At 49.3% G+C, this 19,253-nt stretch overlaps 6 protein-coding genes across 6 annotated transcripts; 3 read left to right on the top strand and 3 right to left on the bottom strand.

Annotated features, from left to right (window-relative positions):
• Positions 1-1,722: 1,722 nt before the first annotated feature.
• On the bottom strand, positions 1,723-2,863 carry J4E87_007692 (uncharacterized protein; the record flags this gene model as incomplete). The annotated part of the gene is given in 3 exon segments (XM_049379286.1): positions 1,723-2,399; positions 2,452-2,843; positions 2,856-2,863. The coding sequence occupies 3 exon segments, from the start codon at positions 2,861-2,863 to the stop codon at positions 1,723-1,725; spliced, it is 1,077 nt and encodes a 358-aa protein (XP_049230860.1).
• Positions 2,864-3,690: 827 nt separating this feature from the next.
• J4E87_007693 (uncharacterized protein) lies at positions 3,691-5,217 on the top strand (the record flags this gene model as incomplete). Its single annotated transcript, XM_049379287.1, has 3 exons — positions 3,691-3,696; positions 3,727-4,273; positions 4,610-5,217. 3 exons carry the CDS (start codon positions 3,691-3,693, stop codon positions 5,215-5,217), a joined length of 1,161 nt encoding a protein of 386 aa, XP_049230861.1.
• Positions 5,218-8,928: 3,711 nt separating this feature from the next.
• On the top strand, positions 8,929-11,568 carry J4E87_007694 (uncharacterized protein; the record flags this gene model as incomplete). The annotated part of the gene is made up of 2 exons (XM_049379288.1): positions 8,929-10,271; positions 10,926-11,568. 2 exons carry the CDS (start codon positions 8,929-8,931, stop codon positions 11,566-11,568), a joined length of 1,986 nt encoding a protein of 661 aa, XP_049230862.1.
• A 1,143-nt stretch (positions 11,569-12,711) lies between these two features.
• On the bottom strand, positions 12,712-14,587 carry J4E87_007695 (uncharacterized protein; the record flags this gene model as incomplete). Its single annotated transcript, XM_049379289.1, has 4 exons — positions 12,712-12,982; positions 13,029-13,511; positions 13,563-13,880; positions 13,932-14,587. The coding sequence occupies 4 exons, from the start codon at positions 14,585-14,587 to the stop codon at positions 12,712-12,714; spliced, it is 1,728 nt and encodes a 575-aa protein (XP_049230863.1).
• Positions 14,588-15,183: 596 nt separating this feature from the next.
• J4E87_007696 (uncharacterized protein) lies at positions 15,184-16,460 on the bottom strand (the record flags this gene model as incomplete). Its single annotated transcript, XM_049379290.1, has 3 exons — positions 15,184-15,337; positions 15,387-15,635; positions 15,685-16,460. 3 exons carry the CDS (start codon positions 16,458-16,460, stop codon positions 15,184-15,186), a joined length of 1,179 nt encoding a protein of 392 aa, XP_049230864.1.
• Positions 16,461-17,852: 1,392 nt separating this feature from the next.
• J4E87_007697 (uncharacterized protein) lies at positions 17,853-19,221 on the top strand (the record flags this gene model as incomplete). Its single annotated transcript, XM_049379291.1, has 4 exons — positions 17,853-17,861; positions 17,916-18,296; positions 18,349-18,880; positions 18,935-19,221. The coding sequence occupies 4 exons, from the start codon at positions 17,853-17,855 to the stop codon at positions 19,219-19,221; spliced, it is 1,209 nt and encodes a 402-aa protein (XP_049230865.1).
• Positions 19,222-19,253: the final 32 nt, after the last annotated feature.

Here is a 19,253-nt window from a genome sequence, read left to right on the forward strand (position 1 = left end):
TCTACGGAAGCATATCGTCAGTCCCTCAACTCTGCTGATGTCCCTCGGGGAACGCGGGGGATCGCGAGAAATGACCACTAGAGCCAGCGGAGCCATTCCCATAGCTAGTAACGCAATGACACGTAAGGCTTTTGACTCATCTCCAGGGAACGAAGTATTGTGGAACACACCGGCACTTTCGATCATGCAGTCTAGAAGGGGCTCACATAACCACATTTCTTCTATCCATCCACCCAGGCAGCAAACAAACCCATTGCACATTCACTTATAAAGCGCCGGGACTATTCTTACACTTACCTCGCTCAGATTCACTCCACTCAGACCGACAGTAATAGCGATGCCACCCATAATCCTACGAACGCTAGACAACAGTACCCCTACAACCAATCTATCAACACCCTCAACACTTACCCCAAACAACAATACCTCCACATCTACTTCAGCCTCCCCTTCAACCTCCCCTTCGACAGCTGCTCGCGACTCCTTAGCCGCCAACCGCCTACTTACCGGCTTATTCATCAAACCCAACCCCAATCCGCACGACCAGCCAGAGCCCGCCATGCCTGATCTAGAACGCGGTCGCTCCCCGCACGGAAATGATGGACGCAAACGTCGGTATACTGGGATGTACAGGCAGGGTGAATGGGTGAACATGACTATCGCGGTACTTCTGGTTGTGAGCGGTGTGTGTTTTGCGTTGTCTATACTTTATGGCACTGGTGTGTTGTGAGTGGTTGATGGGTGAGAGGATTGGAGATCGCGGTATGGGGCGGGGGCAGGGTGTTTCCCAAGTCCATCCGATCGAATACTACACAAGTCGCTCGCAGCGCTACATGCCTTTCGTTCACACCAGATTTCAGCCAAACAGTGCATTGCTCATTCACTGTCAAAGCGCCCGGCCGCTCTATATAATCGTCTCACTTATTCACCATATCCACTATGTCACCCATTATATTACGAGCTCTACACAACGGTACGCCTACAACCTATCAACCCCTGCAACCTGTTCAACAGTTGCTCGCGAAACAGCAACCGACACCAACACCATGTCCGACCCAATCATCTGCCCCAACACATACGACCAGCAAGAGCGCACTACAATTGATCTAGAACGCGGTCTCCCTTCAGAAAGAGATGATAGGCGGCGGGACATCAGAATTCACAGCGTGGACGAAATGTCGAACATAGAGATCGCGGTAATCTTGGTCTCAGGCGTTGTATGCTGTGTACTGTCTGGACTGTATCTATCTAGCGTATTGTGAGTGGTTGTTGGATAAAGAAGGGGGGGATTTGAGATGGCGACGTGGGGAACTTCATGTATGATAGTTTAGAACTAGATGTACTGGAGCATGCAGATAGATAGTTCAACTCGCGTTAATAAGTGTCAAAATAAAATATGCTGTACACTTCAACCGTGCATTTGGTACGTTGTACAGAGGACGGGTGGCGAGATGGCAGGTTGCAGATTAGTCAGCAGACGAAGTGGGGTGAAAGCAACATCGCACACGATCACCAGACGTTACCCTTCTGCATCACATTTTTCATCAGAAGCGTGATCAACGACATGTTCCATTCAATATGTACCCATACCAGAATACCAGCCTGGCAAATACGACAGTATCCACGCATCGCATAGCAGCATCCCCACCATCCTTGTTTTCTCCAACCTCGTCATCACATCCACATCCTCACGTTTTCGCACCACCTGTATCCGCCAACCCCTCACACCTTCTTGCGACCACTTCCCTTAGGGCGCCCTGGCTTCCTCTTCGGGGTAGCTGGCAGAGCCAGAGGCAACGAAGTAGCCTTTTGTCGTTTCCTGGTTCTCTTGACACCCTCTGCTTCTTTCTCCGGCGCGTCCACGTAGTCCTCATCGTCGTCGATGACGATGGGCCTCTTGCGCGACTGCTTTGGAGTTATCTTCTGCGCGACATCGGGGCTTGGTACCACCGACGATGCTGCAGCGGCCTCACGGGGAGCAGACAGCGATGCGGTCTTCTTAGCGTTGGAGGCGCTCGGCTTGGCTTTGGGTGCCTTGGGTGCTGCGGATTGCGCTGCCGTGTATCGCAGGTAGTTTGCGCCGGCTTCGCCGAGATTGGCTGGGCTACTGCCGACGACGGGGTGGTTTGCTTCTCCAGGCGCGGTCGCGGTAGTGTTGCCAGGCGCCTTCATTTTCTCCACCGGGCTCACCAGGATGTCTTCGAAGAAGTTGTCGCCTACTCGAGGGATCGAAATATCGAAGGCATGATGCTCTTTGCGCGGCGTATAACTCTTGCGTAGTGTGCCGTCGGTATGGCAAGGCACGGAGGTGATCTTGAGTGCGATATAGCATTTGCGAAACTTGGTCTGCTTCTCGCGCTTGATAGCTGCCTTTTCGCGTAGGGTGCGACGCAGGTTCTCTGTCAAGCGGTCAGCGTCATCGCGGGCGTTACTGCCAGTAAGTGAACATACCTGCCGCTGCTGACGTCAAAGTACTAGCCACGAGCTTCTCGTTCTCCTCCTCTACGCACGCGTCGCAGTAGAACAGCAGCATCTTCGCCTTCTTCTTCTCGTCGCCGTTGATCTTGTGCGATCTGTGCTCGACACAGTAGCAATTGGGTGCGCATCGCTCGTCGGGCGTGGGTGTGGTGATGAGGTGGCCGCATGCGAGGAGGTGCTCGTAGGACATGGATGTGTTGTTGCATGAGTCCGCGTCCCGTGATCCTAAGACGCGTGGGTAGGTGACTGTCTCGTGTATGGCGTCTGTCTTCTGCTTGGAGTCGGTCTTCTGCTTGGTGGATGGCGACGGCGCGGCTGCTTGGCCTGGGAGCGACCACCGAGTGTTGAGCATGTTGCCGAATTGTCTGGCGACAGACGACGACATGAGTGCTAAAGACGAGAACACTTTTGGATACAGGATGATATAGGCGGCAAGCGCGATCTGAATTGTGCGGTAGGTGGGTGGTCGGTAGCTTGGACTGTAGGTCAGGCGAGGCAGAGTGAGTCGAAAGAGAAGAGTCGGTCTCGCGACAATAGGATTGAATACTCAGAATTCACCGCCAAGAAGTGAGGGTGAGTTGGGTGTGAGCTCTTGAACAGGCGATACTCACGCAGCCGTAGTTAGTGAAGGGCAGGCCGCGCACAATAGCAACCGCGCAGTCTTCACCTCGCCCATGATTTCAGACCGCGCATCGCGTACGCAGCGAATATTGAGGGTGTTATAGCGTCTTCGGACGATTTCGTGACGTGGGTTCACATGGTGGTGTAGTATATAGTTGCACCACCTGAGATTGGCGGAGGTATCGTGAAGCTGGGTAGGCGCGACTGACGAGTGATTCAGGAATGACGTCAGCTTGCTACTTCTGCTTTCACGTTGATTGCTGGTTGTGCGTGCTTGCTCTAGGACGTAACAATATGCGATGCGCAAGATGACTGACACTTGCAGCAAGTGAACGCCTACCCAACTTCGTATGATTTCGGCGATATTCGGATGTATCGGCACCGAGACCAATAGCTCGAAGAGCCAGTGAGAACTATGAGGTCTCTCCAGCAGCATGGATGACAGCCACGCTCATTGGCTGCCATAGTGGTTGCCTAAATCGTCAACATCGGGCGGAGTCAAAACGTCAAAAGCCTTGACATCAACATCGACATTCACTCCTCTACACACCCTTCTTCTTTGACGACCCATAGAACAATCAACGTTTCACGATGCCAGTCTCTCTAGAACTAACAACAGACACCGAGCATCCCGACACTCTCACCGCATCGTCAGAATGTCCAGATATCTACGCAGAAACCATGCCTGGCAACCCGCCATATCTTTCCGTTACCATCAACGACCCCGAGACCCTCTCAGTCCTAGGCGACGCGCTAGCCACATCAGGCGCCGACATCCGCATCCTGCAGCCACAGTCTTCACGCAAGTCTGCCGACGACTGCTTCTCGCTCCCCGTCACTGCAATCAGAGCGCTGCACATCGGGATATCTCCGCTCGTCTCCTCCGATGATGTTCTAAACGACGGTGACACCTACGGCCCATTGATGACTCCTTTCATCCAAAGCTGGCGCGAAGCATTTCGTAGTCTCCCAGAGCGGCACTCAATCGAGCGCGTTGTATTCAACGTGCGCTGTGAAGATCCAGGCACGGTACGGAAAAGTGGCCATTTGCTCCAGGAAGTGAGCACAGGGATGTATGTAAAAGCGAAACGGACAATGGGGAGGGAGATAGTGTTTAGGGTTGTGGGCTATAAGGATGTAAAGCACAAGCGATGGCTGGAGGGAGCTCTGCCTGGTAAGAAAGAGGGACTTGGAGCTCCGGTAGCCAAGAAGGATACGAGGATAGCAGATGCACTGCAGCTTCAATGAAGGTGGTCATTGTATGCCGAGAGTAAGCCAGCCTTCAAACAGATGCAATCTCACTTGCACTTTGACCCCTCTCCCATATGTCCGTCCACATCATATCTTCACAATCCAGTCACTACAGCCTACCATTTCACTCACACCCAAACCCGAATTCTTCCCGCCCGCGACTTATCTAGCCAACCCATACCGCACCCTACCATGGCGCTCACGAAGCCGTCGCCCCAAAACCACTGCGACGACCCGTCCACCCCTCTCCATACTCTAGACTGCGAACACGTCATCAAGCCGTCGTCCTCGCGTTCCACGCCGGTGTGCTTCCCTGCCCCAAAGTCGCCATGCTCAACAAACTGCACGCGCAGTATCTACACTACAAAGCCCCAACTTCCCTTGGCCTGGCTCAAGCGACAAGAAAACCTGCATCAGCATCCATTCATCTGCCCCGTCTGCATCGAAGATCAGATACGCAGTCAGTACGCGCGATACGTAGGGAAGCAAAAGGCACGATCGGATGCGCGGATAGTAACAGACGATATGGAAACGAACGTGCAGCTTTGGACGTATGAGGCTGTGTTAGAGGTCGCAGCGCAGGGAGGTAGGGTCTGCGAAGCAGCCTCTGGAGATGGCGAGAGGTCTGTCTTTCGGATCAAGTATCTTGAGGGGTTCAAGGCTTTAGGACAGAAAACAGACATCATGGATAGGGTTTGGGAGATGAGAGTCGTGCGCGAAGAGATTGGAGTTGAGGAGCAGAACATGATCACGCCCAATGAAGATGTAGAGATGGACAACTTAGCTGAGCAGCTTTTGGACACAAAAATTGCGATTGCGCAAGACAGCGCAGTTGATGATCTTATGGAGGGTGTGTCAAGATTGTAGACGGGGGCATGTCTTCTGTTGTGTCCACCTGGTTAAGCTTGTTCTCGCCGTCGGCCTACCTGCCCGCCCCGGACATGGGAAGATGGCAAAAAAAACATCAAAATACATACAACAGCGGGGATTCGCTAGTAGTTACCCACCTAACTACTAATCCGCCGGTATCATGCTTATATATAGCTTAATTAATTAATTAATATTAGTTTTACGCCTATATATAACTTTCTAGAGAGCATTTTAGTAGGCACTACTAAGAAGTTATAGTAGTTGTATACTACTTTATAAGCCTATTCTAAAGTAAATTATATATATATTAAAGAAATAAGAAAGACCTCTAAGTACCTCTTATACTTATTATATTTAGTAGTAATACTACTTTTTAGTAGTATTAAAGTAGCTTACTACTATATTAGATAAAAATAAATAAAAAATAGTAAATATAAATATAAAATAATAAGAAAATAGTAAATAAAAGTAAGTAATAGTAGCTTTTAGACTACTAGTACTTTACTAAAAAATACTAAGAAATTTAGTAGGTCTTAGTAAATTTAAATAAATTTATAGTATAATTATACTACTATAGTAGTTTATTACTTTAATAAAGAATATAAATTTATTAGGCTAGTTTATTAATTTTTTAAAGTACTTAAGCTTTTCTTTCTATATACTAAAAAAGGTGTTAAAGTGTAAAAACTAGTATTAAAACTTTAACTAGATTCTTTTATAAAAAATAATATATTTAAAAGTCTTAGCTCTACTATATATATACTCTAAAGTTATATCTTTATAGTTAAATCTTTAGTAATACTAAGTAAAGTCTTTATATTTAAAATAGATTATTAGAGTCTTAGCTAGTACATACTAAAGTAAAGTTAGTATAGTTAGTAGCTATCTAGTAGCGTAAGATAGTTACTATTATAAGTACTAAGTAGATAGTTTATCTCTTTTAGTATTCTACTAGTTTTAGTAAATATATTTTAGTAGGCTTTAACTAATTAATCTAATACCTAAATATATAGAGTTATTTACTTATCTAACTAGTAGATATAAGTCTTTAGCTTTATTATTTACTATTTAGTCTACTAGTTTATTTCTAAAGATACTAGTATATTTAGGTATTTACTATACTTATATATTATAAGTATTTATAATACTATATATTTATAAGAATACTTATTAAAATAATACTAGTACTTATTTTTAGATACTTTAAATAATAGAGGTACTATTAATATAGAGTATAATCTTCTAGTAGCTAAGTAGAGTAAGATAAACTATATATATAAGACCTTTATAGGCTTTTATTACTTTTATATTAAATACATAAAAGAGAAGATATAATAAGCTTTAGCTAGTTATTAATTTAGTCTAGCCTTAGTAAATAGTATATTTATAAGTTATAGCTTTTTAACTTTTAATTTATTACTTAAAGCTATCTAAAAAAATAGTTACTATTATTAGGCTAAGAGCTTTCTACTATACTATAAAAGTAGCTATAGCTTTAGTTTTAGCTTAGCTAAAAGTAAAGTCTTCTTATAAGCCTAGTAAGAAATATTAAATATTAGTTAAGATTAGCCTAAAGATAGTAAGTAGAAGCTAGACTATTTATTAGACTTTAGATTAAAAGTATTAGTAATCTTTAGCGCCTTTACTCTATTAAATAAAAAGTAGTAAAATTTTATTTACTAGTAGGTAGAAGCTATCTATACTTAGTAGATATACTAATTATTAGAGCTTAATCTCTTCTAGAGCTACTACTACTAATAGTATAGTAGCCTCTCTTAGTATAATAGCGTTTAGTATAGTTTACTACACTAGTAGTATAGCTCTTATAGTAGTTATTATAGTATAGTTTATTATAGCTAAGTACTACTTAATATAAGTACTAACTATAAGCTTATAAAAGGCTCTAATAATTTATAAGTTCTTTATTCTTTTTTTATACTAAGCTTTAGCTCTATAAAATAATAATAGTATAATATAAGTTATAACTACTTTATAAAAGAATATAGTAAGTAGACTATAAGTAGTATTTATAAAACTTTAAAAGTAGTAAGAAATCTTTTAAGTAACTACTACTTATTTAGTAATATAAGTTTTAAAAGTTAGCTTTCTATTAAACTATATCTCTAGCTAGCGTAAAGCTACTAAGCTACTATTTACTTTAAAAAGAATAGCGTAAATTTCTTAGTTATTAAGCTAGATAGAAAAAGAAAGTAGGCTTTATTTTTTTATTAGGTAAATTAGCTTAGTCTTTTTAAAAGTAAATATAATTTTATTTACTACTTTCTATTTATTAATAGACTTTAAATTAAAAACTAGTAATATAGTACTCTTATTTAGAGAATAAGTAGTTCTATAAATATAGATATTATTAGTATACTTAAAGCGTAATTATTAGTTTTAGTTTAAAAGTTTAGCTAAGTAGAAAGTATAAAAAACTAGTAATAGTAGTAATTCTTAGAGTATTTTATAGCGTATAAAGTAGACTAGAGTAGTAGCGTTTTCTAGCTTTATATAGATAGTTTTATTAGATAAAAACTTTTAAATAAGCTTTCTAAAAATTAAAAGCTAGCTCTACTCTTTAAGTTATTAAAAAAACTAATTCTTAAGTAGTATATTAAATACTTCTTAAACGTCTATAGTAGCTATAGATATATACTTATGCCTAGACTAGGCTGTCTTTACGTTATAGATAAAAGAGGTAACTAGGTCTATAGCTAAGTGCTTAGGTAGCGCACCTCTATGCTATAGGCTAAGGATGTTGTGTGCTATAGCGATGCAGGCTATCCGCCTCGCGAGCTTGTATATGGCTGAGCGGACGGGAAGCCTAATTTTCATGGTCGTATGTGAAAGAATGGATCATTTTTGTATACATATCCATGGGTGTTGGGTGATGAATGTTAAGCGAGCGAAGCTGCATGAGTGGAGGTAGTTCCCGCAATACCGCTGTAGAGGAAAGCAAGAAGCGGAGTAAATATTAGACAAGATATCGAGAGATTGGCAGCATGAAGGTCTGTGAGGGTTCGTGCTCCAGCTGACATCGGTGATGTTGGTGCGCGCGCTGCCGCAGTCTAACTTGTAAAGAGATCGACTCATCTGGAAGAGGAAGGTGGCTAAAGAGTTATCATGCATGCTGTACTTCGTCACAACCTGGGTACATGTTCAATATGCATGTTTTCCTGCTGATGCGGACGGGTGCGGCTGAACCCTCCTGAAAACGAACGTGGTCCAATTGTACAGGCCAGGTACCCACAATTTCAATAAGCGACGCATGCTGCAAGTCTGCCCTCCCTCTACTTTCTCTTGTTTGGGGGTTGTTCGCCTAATTTTACGGCGCTATAATATATGTCTTGTTCACTATGACTGGTCTGGCCACCCGAATTGTGGAGGCTATGCGGCTGGGAAAACAAGCTTTGAGGGCGGAAGCTGAGTGACAGCAGTTTAGCTGCTCTATTGCGAGCCGTGCCGGGCTGCGTTCAAAAGCTGGGCGTAGACATTCAATGCGGGAGCCTGAACCTGAGAGCTGCGAAAGTAAGTAGTGACACTAGGCTCGTCTTATCGAGCTGCAGATTCCGAAGGATTAGCGATGGATTTCTTGTGCTGATCTTGAAGGTAGCCCCGGAAGCAGGTGCCAGAGTTAGACTAAGAGACGCGAAATCCCAAAGCCTCCAGGGCTTCGACTGCGCGATGGCAACTGACTCTGAACCGCCAATGGAAGGGACGATGCCGAGCCAGCCTATCGAGAACGGCGCGGTTATGGACAGAGTTGAGCGACCATGCAAGGAGTGCGCATCGCTCAATCTAAACATTGAGAAGTTCGTGATCGAAGACGATAAGGCAGCAGAGATTCGCCCGTCACTCGATTCGTTGCGACTAGCCAACGAACGATTTCGACTCGGAACTCTTGACAGCATCACTGAGAGAGCAGAAACTTGCCCTCTCTGCCGTCTCGTAATCAACTCAATCGCAAAGGACGTCTTGAAGAATGTCGATGCTACTAAGGCAGTCTGCCATCTGACGTGGGAGATGGACGGCCGGTTGTCTGTCGACCCCAGACGCGCACTACGAGAGAGGCGAACCCGTCGACTGAGGGTTACATGGAGTGATGCGTTGCTCAAAGCCTTCGAGTCTTACTTGGTCTTAGCAGCACCGATGAAGTACGCCAATTCTGATCTGGATTATCCCAAGCAGCTGAACAGGGAAACACAATTCCTCGGGCGTCGCTTCGGTGCAACGGAGAACAAGAAGAACCTCATCCGCGAGTTCTTACGTCTATGCGAGAATAACCACGATCGTCGCTGTACCGAGCAGATTGGCATCGAGAACCCTTTCATGGAAACGTTGATGGAGCCCTATTTCGGCGTCATTGACATCGAGAATGACCGGCTTGTTCCCTTGCCATTCGAGGGTACGATGGAGCGCCTGGAATTCGAGCCTTATGCCGCTGTGAGCTATGTTTGGGGCGACACAGGTAGGATGGACTATCGAACGAAGATCAGTAACATACAAAGTCGGCGGAAATCTGGTGGTCTGGCTGCTACAATTCGCAAGCTGCCAAAAGCGCTTGTGCAGAGCATTCGGCTGGTCCATGACTTGGGTATAAGATACGCTTGGATTGATGCGCTGTGTATTGTGCAGGACAGCAGCCACTCGTGGAGCCTTAACTCGCGGGCCATGCATCTCATATACGGCAATGCGACGCTGACGATTTGCGCTGCGGACGGTGATTCACGGACTGGTTTGCTGGCCCTTGACGAAGGTCAGCGTCCACAGCAGCAGATTGGCGTTTATGCTGATGGCGTGCACTTAATATTGCATCAGCCATCTGAGATCAGTATCCAGACGTCAAAGTGGAACACGCGCGCTTGGACGTTCCAGGAACGATTGCTTTCCAAACGTTGCTTGATATTTACCCGAGGTCAAATTTACTTTCAGTGTCGCTCTACTGGTATGTCGGAAGATGTCTTCGCAGACGGAAAGGGCAGAGGCTGGTCGCTAGATCTGGTACAAGCGCCTCTCCAAATGCTCACGGAGCTCAAGAAACGTAGCATGTGGTTCTATGCCCACTGTGTACATCTCTACACCTTGAGAGAGCTTCACGAACCGCTAGATATCCTGGCAGCATTCAGTGGAATGTGTAGGCTGATGGAGGGAACCATGCGAGCACCCTTTGCTTTCGGGCTTCTAACGTCACACTTTGACTTCGCTCTTTTGTGGGAGCCAGTTGACCGGTTGGAACCTCTGGACTATCACAACGTTTCGGAAAAACCTAAGTATAAAGACATTAAGTTCCCCAGTTGGTCTTGGTGTGGGTGGAAGAGTGATGGTATCCAATACAAACCGCAGATGATCGATGGCTGTCTCACTGATGTGCATGCTTGGCTGTTGGACCACACGTGGATTGATTGGCACATCAGAGACGGCCATGGAACACTGCGTCGCCTTTGGGATAGAGAATGTGCCATCACGGATCGAAGTACCGACGATAAATGGAGAGGTTACAGCGCATCAATACGACCAGCCGAAGAGCCTGCTGTTCCTGAACCCAATACAAGCGAGAATGGAAGCGACAATGACTCAACGTCATCCTCCAGCGCGATCCACGGGCGTCGGCATCGACGGGCCGTTCGTCTTAGGCGACCTATTGCACATGCGTTGACCAGTACCGTTACGGATCGGCAGATGACTAACACCATTGGCACGGGAAGCCTGAAGCGCATGAGAACGTCCACCGGTCAACTTCTGGAGAGAATGGCCAACCGTGAAGCCCATGATAGTTACGGTCGGCGCTTAACAGGAGGCCCATTAGATGAAATCCAGTTCAAAAGACGATTAGACTTCGCTCTAACCTTACCCGAAGACCCCTATCATGTCAGGATAACAGCATCCAGTCAATCCGCCGGTGATCTCAAAGAGTTTCCAGACCAGTCCTTCTTACAATTTTTCACTTGGCGGGCCTCTTTCCACATAGTACGCTCAAGTGAGTCCAACGTCGAGGGAGACAACGTTGGAGCCGCGAGAGCTCGATGCCACATAACAGACCGACGGGGCGACAAATGCGGATCCGTTGTTGTCAACAAGACTTGGCTGGAGAAGTACGAAGCCACCGGTCAGACTACGTTCGAATTCATTGCGATCTCAGACGCAAAATCATTCAGCCAACAGGAGTTCCCGGTGTGGACATATTATCTGCCAAAAGAGAGGGTCGATTCCGAATGGGATTTATACTTTGTGCTCTTGGTTGAGCCATTTCCCGAGGAAGGAATTCATCGGCGCGTGGCTCTTGGCAAAGTCTTCAAAGCGGCGTTTACCCTCTCGGACGATGAGTGGAAGGAGATTATCCTGGGATAGTCTAGCGTTTCGATATGGCAGAAGACGAATAAAAGGCGCATTGACGTGATGCCGTGAAGACACACCGACATGACAGCCAATCCGGTGAGGTGGGTATGACAGACCGTAAGATGGCAGAATGTAATGACAGTCAGGCCGTAACGGACATAATCTTAAATGCGTGATGTGTTAAGTGGTCGCAATGCCATTCGCCAAAAGCGGGTGAGCGAACGAACTTGCCCATCTCAGACAAACAATGACCGCAGGTTCCGACGCATCATGTTTGCGCGAAGCAGGGAAGAAGTCGATTGGACTGTCCTAATTAGCCACAATAAAACAATACAATCGAAACCTGTCACGACGTCAGGCAATAAACATGGTCAGCAGCGGAGAAGGGTCAAACCACAACCACAGCCACAGCCTCATGGAACCAATCCACATCCAACACTCTCCACATCAAGAAGGCCATAGTAACAAGGGATCCAAGAGAGTATCTAAACACATGATTATTGGCAGACAAGTCATCCAGGAAGATAGGAAGTGACGAGCTGGTCCTATGTGCTATTAGCAGCCATGAGTCCTCCACTTCCGTGGTAAGTGCCGCTGATGCATGCGCAATCGTCTGTGAGGAGACCTGAGACCAAGTGAAAGATCTGAACAAGACCGAAGTCCTTTCACGGAACGTACCGAAGTAAGCACTCCTCCACCGCCATGTCCCACGCCATATACAAGCTCTCGCCCATCATCCGCCTAAACAATCATGCCCGTCATGCACCGGGACCTTATCCTTTCAGTTTCCACCAAGACCTTCATCCATCATACCTCTGAACGTTCGTTCATCCCTCATGTTGATCTTGACAACGCAGCTTCCACCATCCAAAGCACTGCACGTTGTACACCTTCGCCAGCAGAGCCTGAAAAGCAACGCCAAAAAGAAGAACAAGCAGATGAAAGAAAGAGAGTCGTATCATACCGTCAACGCCATGCGTACGTACCAGAGGTGTGAGAGTGTGCCGAGAGTAGGCACCGTAAGAGTAAACCGAGAGAATGAGTCGTAAAGAAACCGTAAGAACCGATCAAGGTATACTGTGCACATGAGTGATCGGGCATGCTCGGCAGTAGTGGCTACCGAGCACCCCACGACAGTTGTGACGTACCGGTCGGTTAAAACCTGCTGGCAGCAGCACCCCAGAGGGAGTTGTAGATCTTGTCCACGACGTAGGAAGCGCGGATGGTGCGGTGGTTGAAAGTACGACCGTTGAGACCTTGGAGAGCCTTCTCACCGCCGGAGACCGAGTCGAACTTGACGAAGACGTCACCCTCGCTGTTGGCGTCGACAGCAATGTGAACGACCTTGCCGTACTTCTTGTCACACTCGGACTTGATCTCGTGCTGGAGCTCCTTGTTCCAGTTGTCACCGTAGTTGCGCTGTTCCCTGATAATGTGTTAGCGAATGTCTGGGAGAAGATGCGAGGACTTACTCGTCAGGGTCAAAGACGTTCTCGATCTTGACGCACTTGGAAGCCATGGGAACGGCGGGGGCAGGAGCGGGAGCCTTGCGAGTGGTGGGGACAGGCATAGCCTGACCACCCTGCCTGGAGTCTCCGGGCACGTCGCGGCGCGCGAGAGCATCCATGAGCCTGCTGCGATCATAGGTCTTGAAGTTGACCCCAGCGACATCAGAGTCGTCAAGAGCAGAGGCGCCGCTAACACCGCGGTCGTCCTTGCTATGGGTACGGTCGAAGACACCACCAGTACCACCAGCATAGGCACCACGACCACCAGCACCGCTGAAGGCAGAGCCTTGGTAGGACTGAGCCTGCTGGGTGAATGTACGGAGGAGGTTCGCGGTCGATTCGGGGGTGAACTTGTCGTTGCCGAGACCAACGCGGATCTGGCGGCCGGCGAGCTCAAAACCGTTCATCTCTGCGAGAGCATTCTTAGCGTGCGAGGGGTCAACGAACCTGTGATGTATTAGCAAATGATGTTGCAATGGACACAGACAGAGTGCTTACTGAACGAAACCATATCCCTTGGAGCGGCCAGGGTTCAACTCATCGCGCTGGAGGATGACCTGCTCAAGCTCACCAAAAGGCTCGAAGATCTCCTGGAGATCCTTCTCGGTGACGCTGAAGTGGATGTTGCCGACGTAGAGACGGTGGAAGGGGGCGCCGTTGGCACCGGGTGCAGCACCGCCCTCGGAAGGACGAGCAGCACGGTTCTTCTCGGCTTCAGTAAGCTGGGCAATGATGGGAACGCCCTTCAGTTTCTGGCCAGTCAGCTCCAGTGCAAGAGGTACAGACTCTTCAGCTTCGAACTCAACGTAGCCGACGCTGGAAGGATGTTAGCATGCATCTATGAGGAATGGAGAAGTGAGCACTCACCCCTTGCTACGGCCAGTAACACGGTCCTTGACGATCTGAGCTTCGACAACAGGGCCGACACGCTCGAAGAAGCTGCGCAAGTGACGCATCTCAGCGCGCTGGGAGATCTGCTGGACGAAGATGGTGCGCTTGTCGCGGTCGTCCTCGGTGACCTCTGGCTTGGGCGGGGTGTTGTTGCGACGGCTGTTGCGGCGGTCGTCACCACCGTTGCGGCGACGGTCGCGGGACCTCTCACGGTACCTGTCGTTGCCGCGGTCGCGAGGGGAGCGGGAACGCGGACGACCGCTACCGCTGTAGAAGTCGCCTCCGCGGTCACGGCCTCCACGACCTCCACGGCGGTCGCGCGAGCTGCTGCGGCGGAGCCTATCACGGTCTTCATCTGTGTCAGCACCTTTGCTAGAACGGGGACGGCTTCCGTCTCTTCGGCGGTGGTCTCTATCGCGGCTGCGACGGCGATCTCCATTGGACTCACGATGACGGTCCCCACGGTCTCGGCTCCTATCACGGCGGTCACGGCGATCTGAGTGGCGGTCGTCGCGGCGGCTGTCGGTGTCGCGCGCCTCGCTGCTGGCGGTGCGCTTGCGCTCAGCGTCCTTCATCTCGACTTCGCGGGCGGTCTCCTCGAGGAGGGCCTCGACTGCGGCTTGGGTAGACATGTCGACGTCGGTGGCGGTTCCTAGCTCTCGATAAGCGTAGCTGGTGGAAGTGATGCGCGATGTCACTGCAATGGGCGATGTGTTGTTGTGATGGCGAGCTGGGGCTCAAGTATTGATTTCAATTGCGATATCGAACGGACGTAGAAATGTCACTGCTGGCGCTTGCCGAATGACCTCTTGACCGAGATGCACTTGACAAATGGGTGCTTGATTGAAGCTTTGCTCGTGCAGCACGACGTGTTAATGGGTGGGTGAGTGGAAAGTGGAGAGGCAGGCCTGGGCGTGATAAGTTGAAAAGTTGGAGAGGCCTTGGCAGGGTCCGCGTGACTAATAGTCAGCGAGTCCGTGCGGAGGTGACTGCCGCCGTGAGCGCAACAGGGAAATGAGCAGTGACTGAAGAATGGTGAACAGAGGTGAAGTGATTGTTGGCATTACGATTATCTGAGGTAGTGAGTCATAAAGTTATCTACAAACATCAAAGCTGCATCGACCCAAAATGGCCCTGCAGACCCGCTGAACGCCTTCTTCAATGCCGGTCTTGACAACGTGGTGACAGGTGGGTGTCTAATAACAAAAGTCTATTCGTGGGCCGCCATTTAAGTGGACTTGATGACCTTGGAGGGTCCCATCTCAAGCTCGGTGCCGAAGATGCGGTCCCAGAAGCGGCTGGTGACACCGAAACCGTTTTGGTAGTCGGCGAAGTGGTGCGCAAGGTGGTACTTCTTGAGTTGCTGGTAGTAGGGAGGTAGCCTTCAGTTTGTTAGCGAGGTCCTTCATAGTGATCTATGGGTATACATACTTCTGGTGGTGGAGGAAGTAATGTGTCATGTCGTAGCAGGTGTAGCCAAAGATACCACCACAGTAGGCAGCCAGAGCGGCATACCAGTTCCAGAAGATGATCGCGTGTGCAAACTTCCAGAACGGCGCCGCCAAGACAGCGAAGAGTGTAGGGGGCATGACGAGCCTGTATCTGTCCATGGGAAGGTAGTGGTGGATGCCGTGGAGCAAGAAGTGGAGGGTGATCGCGACGCGGTTATCAGGGAGATGGCTGCTTGTTGTTAGCACAAGTCGAATCCATGTGGATGGGGAGTACTTACTCATCCAAGTGGAACAATCCCCTGTGCAAGACGTATTCGATAATGGTCCAGAATCCTAGCCCAAAGATCCAGTATCCAGCAAGTTCCGTCGCTGATGATAGCCCACCAAACGCGACCGCTGTTCCATATGCGACACAAGGCCACCAAAGCGATGGTACAACCCACCATGGGGTCTTGCTGAGCGGCTCCAGGAAGTTACCGAACAGCGGCGCGGAATCGCCTCCCTTGTAGTGGCGCGGGCGATGCACTTGCTGTAGGTAAAAGTCCTTGCTAAATCCACCATTCCAGACCTGCATCAGAAGCGGCTTGCTCAGGTCCAAGAACTTGTGCTGCTTGTAGTCCTGGTTCGGGTCTGTCGGTTTTGAAAGGTCTTCCGCAGATGACATGCCGGTTGCTTCGTACAGCGGCTTGCCGTCCTGTTCCATGCCCTTGAGCTCCAGCTTGCCAGCCTCGGAAGATGGCAGAGGCACGATATCTGCAGGATTCGAGCTCTTTACTACGCCATTCAGGAGATTTTCGGGGACCATGAAGCCCACCAAGTTTTCCTCGAGAATCTCGTAGGCGGAATCGGAATGGGTGTGTGAGATCTCGTCCTTTAGGATTGCCTCGATGTCTTTGCCCGCATATTCAAGGATAAACTCGGGGCCACCGGGATGGCCATCAAGGAAGTCGGTAACATCGTAGACCTTGGTGCCAATCGTGACATAGCAGGACTTCTCGTTGTTGTGCGCGCGTACCTCGGCGGTCGGAATCGTCGGAAGGGTGCGGCCGGGCATTGTGGTGGTTGTAGACATCAAGTCTATGTTCGGCGGTGGGTTGTTTGCGGTACGTAGGAATGGGACTGTGGTTTATATGTGTCCAGCGGTGTATCTTCAAACACTGGTCTCGGCGGTGTGGTGAATAGCTGCGGTTGCGTGGCGACACTAATTCGGTGGCCGAGGACAGAAGCTGCGGCGCAGTAAAACACAGCACGATGTAGAGAAGGAGCGTATAGGGTGGGAGGATGCGCGGTAGAGTAACAATACAACACGCGGGAGTGTGCGGAGAGTAATGTAGCAATCAGTCAATTGTCAGGAGAGCCAAGAGATGCGCAGATCTCACCACCCGCAGCTAATGGTGGCGAGACCGGCATTCGTGCGCTTCCACCTCCGAGATGCCACCACGAAATCTCAGACCGCGAATAGGAGATGCAATTTCCCCTCGCCTGGTATTCGCCGTAGTATGCGCTGATTGGCCTCGGTCTCTTGTAGCGTTCTGCTCATGCCCATAGTCGGATCACTGATGTTCTAGTTGTCCGCTTTCGTTGTCCGAATGCTTTCGCTGCCCGGATGCTTTCGGTTGTGGTTTGCATGTCGACCACGCCTGACGCCTAACGCCCCAGGGGATGACAGACTTCCATCGCATTAGTTTGCATGCACAACATTCCAATCAGTCCATAATTTCTAGGTAGACGTAAAATCCTATCTCGATTGATATTACCATCATGAAGGACCTTCTCAGGATCTAGTGCGACACATAATCCGGCGTACCTTGGTGACGCTTTCACGTCTTTCACATGCTTCACGCGTTGCATGGCCACCAATGAGAACCCGGATGCAGCTTGCATTGTTGCGAAACTATCTGGGTGCCTGGGGCATTTGCATCTCTTTGTAGAGGACAGCAGCAAAACTAATCAATAAGATTGAACATCTCCACGAGATCGACCAACTCTCAACGACCGAGACCCGGACATCTTATCAGATGCCTATCTCAGAGAATGCAACCATCAAGCAAGCCACCAACTCATCGGCCCGTTGTTTGGAAAGCCATGGCGTGGACGCCAATGACAGGCTGTGAGGCTGTCCGTCAGCCTTGCTGGACCCTTGTCTGCCAGGGGCAGGAACACGACATTGCGTCACTGACGGATACCAAGTCGCGACTTCTTCACTACAGCCAACAACAGCCAATCCTTGGATATGTGCCTTGCTTGCGGTGCAGGGCCCCGGCCCTTAACCTCACCACCTTTCCCAGCCTTATTCTCAGCATCCTCACAACCTTACGCTCATCTCTATACCTTTGCGACGACGCTCAGCAGATCTGCACCCTCGCATCACATATCTAGCAACCATTCCTCACCACGAAGACCTATTCTGTGATTGCGCATGCGCCGTGCGCAGTCACAGCCCATCATGTCTGCTGTTATGTTCAACAGGGATCATACCCGGTCTATAAACCGCCTCTCTATCGCACAGCTATGCACCCTCCTCTGCCTCAGCGCGCTGCCTATGGCCGACGCCATCCATCACATGGGACCTAATCACCACATGGCATTCAAGGCACCCTGGAAGACCAATCGAAGGAAGCTGGACATCACACCCCTGCTGGTGACGAACCAGTGTCCCGAGCCCATCTGGCCTGGTATTGGAACGCAGTCCGGCACAGGTCCAGGCGAGACTGGCTTCAAGCTTGAACCCGGAGAGACGAGGAATCAGACTGTATCAGAGGACTGGCAAGGTCGAGTCTGGGGGAGAACAAACTGCACTTTCAACGACGATGGCACTGCTGCTGCATCGGGTCGTGGAAAGGCTTGCACATCCGGCGACTGTAATGGCGCCTTGAACTGTCAAGTCGGAGTATGTCATACTCGTCTTCCCTTCTAACCGACTCCCGCTGACTCAGACACAGGGAGACGTACCCGTTTCGCTCGCCGAATTCACGTTGGACGCTGGAGACGGAAACACATACTACGACATCTCGCTGGTCGATGGCTACAATGTCCCCATGGCAATTGTCCTCCAGCCGCTTGACAACGTGACGCTCGACGACATCCCTCCGAACCTCACCAACCCGTCATGTCAAGGCACAGACGGGCTCCTGGCTACCCAGGGCTACAACCCGTACCCAGAATTTCCCAACTTCCTCCGCACGAATACCTCGTATCCACTTTCCTTCGACCAGGACGTAGACGAGAATAAGATCTCCAAATGGTGTCCGTGGGACCTACAACAGAGTCCTCCCGAGAAGCCTGGCGACGGCGTATATCCGTACCCTGACGACAACATCCAACGGCCACAGTTCAACCCATGCTTCTCCGCATGCGCGAAGAACAACCAGCCCAAGGACTGCTGTACAGGCGAATACAACTCACCCAACAAATGCGAACCGAGCGAGTACTCCAAGAACGTCAAGGCCGTCTGTCCGGATGCTTACAGCTATGGTACGTTCAGTCACACTGAACAATTAGAATGAATATGACTAACAGCCGCAACAGCATTCGACGACCAATTCTCTACCTTCATCATCCCCTCTGGCGCCGGCTTCGAGGTCGTCTTTTGCCCTGGTGCGCGTTCCACAACCATCCTTGCGACGAGTCGAGATAAGATGCTGGCATTGGCGCAGAATGGGAGGGTCGAGAGACAGACTACGATGATGATGAGCGAAGCCAGGAGTGACGAGGTCCGGAGAAGCGCTGCATCGGGAATCTCCCGACCTGACGGCAGCTTGCTCGCGTTTGTCTCCGCTGTGGTAGCTGCTGCTTCAGCTTCGTATATTTGGTAGCAAGGCGGTTGCATATGGTCAAAAGGGGTCTG

Source organism: Alternaria ethzedia, assembly GCF_023757985.1.
Source record: "Alternaria ethzedia strain BMP 0044 chromosome Unknown scaffold_22, whole genome shotgun sequence".
NCBI lineage: Eukaryota > Fungi > Ascomycota > Dothideomycetes > Pleosporales > Pleosporaceae > Alternaria > Alternaria ethzedia.